The 7,749-nt window shown below is 50.9% G+C and overlaps 1 protein-coding gene across 1 annotated transcript in view; it reads right to left on the bottom strand.

The window, feature by feature from the left end:
- Window positions 1-5,700: 5,700 nt before the first annotated feature.
- Window positions 5,701-7,749, bottom strand: part of GMFG (glia maturation factor, gamma) — a gene marked incomplete at its 3' end in the record, with an annotated part of 17,563 nt that continues 15,514 nt past the window's right edge. Inside the window, exons 5-6 of the mRNA XM_015407163.1 lie at window positions 5,974-6,056; window positions 5,701-5,752 (exon numbers count right to left, since the gene is read on the bottom strand). Coding sequence (XP_015262649.1) covers window positions 5,701-5,752; window positions 5,974-6,056 — 135 coding nt within the window. The remainder of the gene's footprint in view (window positions 5,753-5,973; window positions 6,057-7,749) is intronic.

The raw sequence follows: 7,749 nt of genomic DNA, 5'->3' as shown, positions 1-7,749 counted from the left end.
CATGGAACACTGTTACCTTCCCACCGAAGTGGTACCTATTTATCTACTTGCAATTTCTTGCTTTCGAACTGCTAGGTTGGCAGGAGCTGGAACTAGAGACGGGAGCTCACTCTGTCATGCGGCACCCGGGTCTCGAACTGCTGAACTACCGACCTTCCACAGCCTGCAGTTCAGCGTCTTAACCACTTAAGCCACCGCAGCTCTTGTTAGTATAACAGTTAATTTCATACGGACGACATTTCTGTTTGCTTGAAGTAGCGCTCATGAAAAGTCCTTCCAAAAGGAATGTTAACCAGGAAAGAGTCTGTTTCAAAACAACTATGTTCCATCAAGTTGACCCCAGGACCATGGGGCTTTACAGGCAAGAGATGAGCAGAGGTGGTTTGCCACTGCCTTCCTCTGCATAGCAACCCAGCCTTCCCTGGTGGGTCTCCCATCCAAGTCCTGCTTAGCTTCCAAGCTCTAATGGGATGGGGCCAGTCAGGGACATTCAGACTACTCAAAGGTTACGTATAGTGGGAGTTCAGGATGAGTGCATGTGCTGCCCTGACTGGTTCCTGAGCCAGTCTGGTGTAGTGGTTAAGTGCGCGGACTCTAATCTGGCACAACCAGGTTTGATTCTCCACTCCTCCACTTGCACCTGGCTGGATGACCTTGGGCAAGCCGTAGTTCTGATAAGAGCTGTCCTTGAAAAAAGAGCAGTTTCTGTCAAGAGCTCTCTCAGTCCCACCAACCTCACAGGGTGTCTGTTGTGGGGAGGGGAGGGGAAGGGAAAGGAGTTTGTAAGCCGCTCTGAAACTCCCTTGGGTAGTGAAGGGCGGAGTATAAATCCAATCTCTCTCTTTTCTCTCTCTCTCTCTGATATGCCTGGTCATCATGTTGTCCGAATAGGGGCAACATGGGCATTTTGTAAGTGGGTACAGCTTTCAGGATGCAGGAACCAGAACACAAGTATGTACTGGCAAAATATGCCTACTGTCCCTGTTTAGACAACATGGCCACCACACATTTTGGGAAGATCTCTGTGAGGCTGTTGGCCTGCCGGTATGCACAGACACAACGCCTGAAAAGCGCTGCCACGTCGTTTCAGTGCTCCACATGTTTGAATAGGAATTACGAGAATATGCACCCTTTCCCCCCTCCAAAAGCCAAATGTGTGCCAATGTACTTCTGTGGCAGGCTACCTAGCAAGGGCCTGCCCGGTGGCCACACCCCTGGGATCAGCGACAGGACTCACCTGAGGGATGTAGGGTGGTCGCTAGGGTTGCCAGGTCCCCCCCCCGGCCACTGCCAGATCCAGGTTGGGAAACTCCTGGGGACTTGGGGATGGAGCCAAGGGAGGACAGGGACCTCAGTGGGGTACAATGCCATAGAGTCTACCTCCAAAGCATCCATTTTTTTCCCAAGGGAACTGCTCTCTGAAGCCCGGAGATGAGCAGTAATTCTGGGGGATCCCCAGGTCTCACCTGGAGGCTGACACCCCTAGCAGGAGCAGGGCATAAAGGTGTGGTCCTGGGAGCCTCAGCAACAGGGCAGCTTTGCCAGTCTGTCCCAAGGAAGCGCAAAAGGTCTGGACGCAGTGAGAAAGCCTGGCTGGGAGAATAGTGCGTCTCTGGGCCCAGGTGTTTTAAGGCAGGGCCTGGCTGTGTAAAGCAGGGAACAGAGAAGAGGAGGGTGGAGCTTAGCTCAAGGGCCAGGAGTGAAGCCGGTGCTATATATGGAGAGTTCCTCAAAAAGGACATTATAGCATTGGGAAAAGTGCAGAAAAGGGCAGCTAGAATGATAAAAGGCTTGGAACACTTTCACTATGAAGAAAGGTTAAGGCGCTTGGGGCTCTTTCGCTTGGAGAAACGACGGCTGAGGGGTGACATGATTGAGGTTTACAAGATCATGCATGGGATGGAGCAGGTAGAGAAAGAGGTACTCTTCTCCCTTTCTCACAATACAAGAACTCACGGGTACTCAATGAAATTGCTGAGCAGTCAGATTAGAACAGATACAAGGACGTATTCCTTCACCCAAAGAGTGATTAACACATGTAATTCACTGCCACAGGAGGTGGCGGCGGCTACAAGCATGGATGGCTTCAAGAGGGAATTGGACAAACATCTGGAACAGAGGTCCATCAGTGGCTACTAGCCAGAAGGTATATACAGAAACTCTCAGTCTGGGGAAAGTGATGCTCTGTATTCTAGGTGCTTGGCAGGGGGAACAGTGGGAGGGCTTCTAGTGTCCTGGCCCCACTGCTGGACCTCCTGATGGCACCTGGTATTTTTGGCCACTGTGTGACAGAGTGTTGGACTGGATGGGCCATTGGCCTGATCCAACATTGGCTTCTCTCATGTTCTTATAAGAAAGGGATGTGGGAGGAGGCTTGCTGAAAAAGGTACAGGAGCAGAATGGAAAGCCAAGTCAGCTTGGGCGAGAAGGGGAAAGAAGAAGCCAGAAAAGGAAGATGAAGTGTCTTGGGGAAGTTGCGAAGCAAAGAGAAGAAGAAGAGATTGGATTCCTACCCCGCCCTTCACTACCCAAGGGAGTCTCAGAGCAGCTTACAAACTTCTTTCACTTCCCCTCCCCACAACAGGCACCCTGTGAGGTAGGTGGGGCTGAGAGAGCTCTTGACAGAAACGGCTCTTTTTTCAAGAACAGCTCTTTTCAGAACTACGGCTTGCCCAAGGTCATCCAGCCATGTGCAAGTGGAGGAGTGGGGAATCAAACCCGCTTCTCCCAGATTAGAGTCCGCACACTTAACCACTACACCAAACTGGCTCTGGGAGGTTGGGTTGATTTATGTCTTAAGTATTTTATTGTCGGCTTCAGCTTAATTCATTTGTTGTATACACTTTCATTGTAAGCTGCCCTGAGCCCTACTTTTGTGGGGGAAGGACAGCCTTAAAAAATCTAATAAAATAAAATGACAGTACAGTTTTATGTCATAATTCTCCTGGTGTTCTTGCTGAAACTGGCAAACCCAGGCTCACATTCTCTCCCCGCCCCATAATTAACACCACTTATTTATTTATTTATTTATTTATTTTTCAGATTTTTAAAAAAAATAACTTAAATAACACTCTGCACCCTTCATGAGCCCCGGAAATTAATTTGTGCTCGCAGTGCCAACTCAGAGATTCTCGGGAGACTTTAAGGGGTGTGTGTGTTTGAGCTTCCTGCTCCCCCCTTGCTCTGTTATTTATTAATGAAATTTACTTACTCTTTTATCACACTTACAATTTCATGGAATCCTTTACAGTTTCACGGAGGATTATTAGTCCTCTTCATCACAAAAGTGCATAAAGCAAACCTCAAGAGTTTGTTGAATGATATTCTCAAGGCCATATTGCATGTTTCGCCGTTAAAAAGTCTGAAAACGGTGGTACTTGAATACAGCTGGTATATTAGATTCCCTATCTGCATTATAAATAACTGCCAATGATTCAACTTTTGTTCTCAAAGTCAGCAGCTAGTCTGCATGCAATTATGCATGGGTGTTCATGGCTGACTTGTCTAGCAACTCCAGCTTCTGCACGCATCCACTCATCTAGGTAGTTTGACTGTTTCTGATGCCGTCTAACAAAGGCACAAGGCCATAACCTGTCAAAATCACATTGTGGAGTCGTCTGCATGCGAGTGAAATCGTCTGCTGTGACAAGGCTGAGGGGCAAAGTAGACCAGATGCTGGGAGATCTAGGAATGGATCTCCCAAGTGCAGTGTTCCCTCTAAGCTGAGTTAGTGTGAGCTAGCGCACAGTTTTGTAGCCTCCGGCTCACACATTTTTTGTCTTCGCTCAGGAAGGATGGCTCCAGAGCAAACTAATTCATGCCGAAGCCAAATTGCTCGCTCACAACTTTGATGCCAGGAGCTCACAAAGTAGAATTTTTGCTCACAAGACCCCACAGCTTAAAGGGAGCATTGTCCAAATGTTTCTGTTGGTCATTAACAGCTGTAGATCTCTGGCCCTAACCCAGCTTCAATACACTGATATCAGTGATGCCAGCAAAGTTCTGAAACACAGATTTAGAATGTGAAATAAACAGCTCACAATGCCTAGATGGGAGGGAAGGCGGCAGGGCATAGCCCAATCTCATCAGTCCTCAGAAGCTAAGGAGGGCTGGGGCTTGGCTGAGAGACCACCAAGGAAGGCTTCTGCAGAGGAAGGCAATGGCAAACCACCTCTGCTTCTCACTTCCCTCGAAAGCCCCTTTGCTGGGGTCACCATAACTTGGTTGTGACTTGGAAGCACAGGCAGGGGTCATTTCAGAAAAAGAGGTGCAGGAGCTCATTAGCATAACCTATTAGCATAACTTATTTGCATACGCCACACCCCCTGACACCACTGGAAGTGTGTCAGAAGGCAACACCCACCGCTCAGGCTCCATCAGGGAGGCATTTAAATGCCTCCCCGTGCCTTCCCCGGTCTGTCCGAGGGCCAGCTTGTCCGGGCTCCCCACAGCTGCAGGGCACCCGGGCAAGCCAAGGGAATGCATGGGGGTGTGGCCTAATATGCGGATGAGATTCTGCTGTTGGGTGTGGCCGGTCATGTTAGTGAGTTCCTGCTGGGCTTTTTCTCTGCTTCTCTGCTTCTCACTCGCCTTGAAAATCCCTTGCTGGGGGTCACCGTAAGTCAGCTGGGACTTGAGCCCAGTTTGGTGTGGTGGTTGAGTGCGCGGACTCTAATCTGGGAGAACTGGGTTCTATTCCCTCCTACTCCTCCACTTGCACCTGCTGGATGACCTTGGGCAAGCCGTAGTTCTGATAAGAGCTGTCCTTGAAAAAGAGCAGTTTCTGTCTGAGCTCTCTCAGACCCGCCGACCTCACAGGGTGCCTGTTGTGGGGAGGGGAAGGGAAAGGAGTTTGTCAGCCGCTCTGAGACTCCTTTGGGTAATGAAGGGTGGGGGGTATAAATCCAATCACCTCCTCCTCTTCTTCTTCTGAGCCCAGTTTGGTGTAGTGGTTAACTGCGCGGACTCTAATCTGGGAGAACTGAGTTTGATTCCCGACTCCTCCACATGCAGCTGCTGGTGTGACTTTGGGTCAGTCACAAGTTCTCTCAGTGCTGTTCTCTCAAGGGCAGTTCTCAGAGAGCTCTCTCAGCCCCACCTGCCTCACAGGGTGTCTGTCGTGGGGAGGGGAAGGGAAAGGAGATTGTAAGCTGCTCTGAGACTCCTTCAGGTAGTGAAGGGCGGGATATAAATCCAATCTCTTCCTCTTCTTCTTCTTGATGGCACTTTGCCCACAGAGAGGCGGAAGAGGTGATGGCGGGGGGGGGGTAGTATATTCAGGGTTGCTGGCTGGCCACCCAGCTCATGCACACACAGACATTTAAGAAGAAGAAGAAGAGACAAGAAGAAGAAGAAGAAGAGGTTGGATTTTTACCTCGCCCTTCACTACCCTAAGGTGTCTCAGAGCATCTTACAATCTCCTCTCCCTTCTCCTCCCCGCAACAGACACCCCGTGAGGTCGATGGGGCTGAGAGAGCTCTTGACAGAAACTGCTCTTTTTTCAAGAACAGCTCTTATCAGAACTACGGCTTGCCCAAGGTCATCCAGCCCGGTGCAAGTGGAGGAGTGGGGAATCAAACCCGGTGCTCCCAGATTAGAGTCCGCGCACTTCACCACCACACCACACTGGCTCTCTAAACCTGACAAATAAGCAAGAATCAAGGTTATTGCCTCTTCTCCCTGCTTCGTCCTGTCTCTCACCTGCTCCCCCTCCCACGCTGCACTGATGAGGCAAGGCTTCGTGCTCCCCCAGCTGAAGGCAAACGGGAGGGAGGAGGTGGAGGAAGACTCAGGTGAGAGAACCCATGAACTCCCTCATCGGGGGAGTTTAAAGGGAATCTCCATTGCTCTGGGGTTGCAATCTGGCAACTCAGCTATGCAGGAGAAGGGGCTGAAGGGAGACGGGCATCTCAGTAGCTGCAGGACGCTCCAAGGGGGAGTGAGGAGTGAAGGAACACAGGTGCAAAGGTGCACCTGGAATACCTTGGTGAGCTCAGCCACCTGCACCAGCCGGTTCTTGCTCCCGGCATACATCATCTGCTGCTCCGGTTTGCATCCTGGAGAAGGGAGAGCAGAGAGAGAGAGAGAGAGAGAGAGGACGGGCACCTTAATTACTATGTTCGTAATCCTTGACAGCGCTTAGTTCAAAGCAACGCTCCCTCTAAGCTGTGGAGTCTTATGAGCAAAAATTCGACTTTCGGGAGCTGCTGGCATTGGAAGTTGCGAGCGAGCGATTTGGCTGCTGCATGATCAATGAGTTTGCTCTGGAGCCATCCCTTCCTGAGCCGAGAGAAAAATGTGGGGGGGGGGCTAAAAAACTCACACTAGCTCAGCTTAGAGGCAGGGGTCATTTCCTGCAGGAGCGCACAGGAGCGGAACTCCAGCGGTAAAGAGCCCAGGGGGCGGGCACATGCCACAAGCCCCACCCCCTGCTCCCAGCAGCCCTCAGTCAGAGCAAGAAGCAGCCAGGTAAGCTGCAGAGCCCCCCCCCGCCCCCCGGTCCAAAACAGTCCAGTGGCACCTTTAAGACCAAGTTTTATTCAGGTACAAGCTCTTCCTCCTCTATGAGGACAGATCTGCATGTTCTCCCCCCCCCCAATAGCTAGCAATCCAAAACAGTCCAGTGGAGCCTGAGCGGTGGGTGTTGCCTTCTGACACACTCCCGGTGAGGTCAGGGGGTGTGGCACATGCAAATGAATTATGCTAATAAGTTATGCTAATGAGCTCCTGCACCTCTTTTTCTACGAAACAACCCCTGCTTAGAGGGAACACTGGTCCAAAGTGCTTTGCAGCGGGCAGTGCAGTTTCCCGGAGAATGGAGGTGGGAGAGAAAATGATTCCTGCAGCCGGGGGTGGTAACCCGAGACCTAACCCACCCCAGACCCCAAAAACCATATTGCTTTCCGAATGGCAGGAGAATACATTTACCCGGCAGCTGCTTCCTTGCGGGGAGAAGAAAACGGCACAGTAAACGAGGAGCAGTTTAACGTGGGAGCGTTTATAGGGCACTTGAAACCTTTTAAAATGCTTTACAGCCGCTATCTCCTTAGAACCATCAGAGCAGCTCGGTGGGTTACACCGGTACTATGACCCCCACGTTCCAGAGAGGAGGCTGAGAGGTGGTGGCTTGCCTCGGAGGGCGCCTGTTGAGTTCACGGCAGAAGTGAGGTTTGAATGGGGGAATTTCCAGCTTGCACTCCGAGCAATTATTTTCGGATTGCGGTCTCAACCGACAGTCTGATAAGGTCCTAGTAAAAGCTCGATTTAAGCGTGATGCTGATGAGGGAAAGGCACAGTCCCCCTGTGGGGGACAACGCCGGATTTAAAGTGGGTAGGTACTTGGGCGAAAGAGGCTACACAGGCTGAGCGGCTACTTCCACGAGTAGCAGTCAAGTTTAAATACCTGGTGAGTGGAAAGTACTGGGGAGAGGGCAGGGGTGAAAGCTTTTTCCACAGGCAGCCTCCTTGTTTAGATCAGGCTTTAAATCACGCAGTGTTGGGGATTTTCAGGGCAAAACGTGGCCGTTTCCTTCAAAGCGGCCCATCTGCCCCACACCCCAGAGAGGATCCCAAACCAAATCCAGGATTAGAACTGAGCCAGTTTGGTGTCGTGGTTGAGTGCGCAGGCTCTAATCTGGGAGAACCGGGTTTGATTCCCCGCTCCTCCACTCGCAGCTGCTGGATGACCCTGGGTAAGCCAAAATTCTCTTAGAGCTGTTCTTGAAAAGAGCAGTTTCTGTCAATGCTCTC

The sequence above is a fragment of the Gekko japonicus genome, unplaced genomic scaffold (assembly GCF_001447785.1).
Source record: "Gekko japonicus isolate JY-2015 unplaced genomic scaffold, Gekko_japonicus_V1.1 scaffold3944, whole genome shotgun sequence".
NCBI classification, from domain to species: Eukaryota; Metazoa; Chordata; class Lepidosauria; order Squamata; family Gekkonidae; genus Gekko; species Gekko japonicus.
This window is presented reverse-complemented; position numbering and strand designations above follow the sequence as displayed.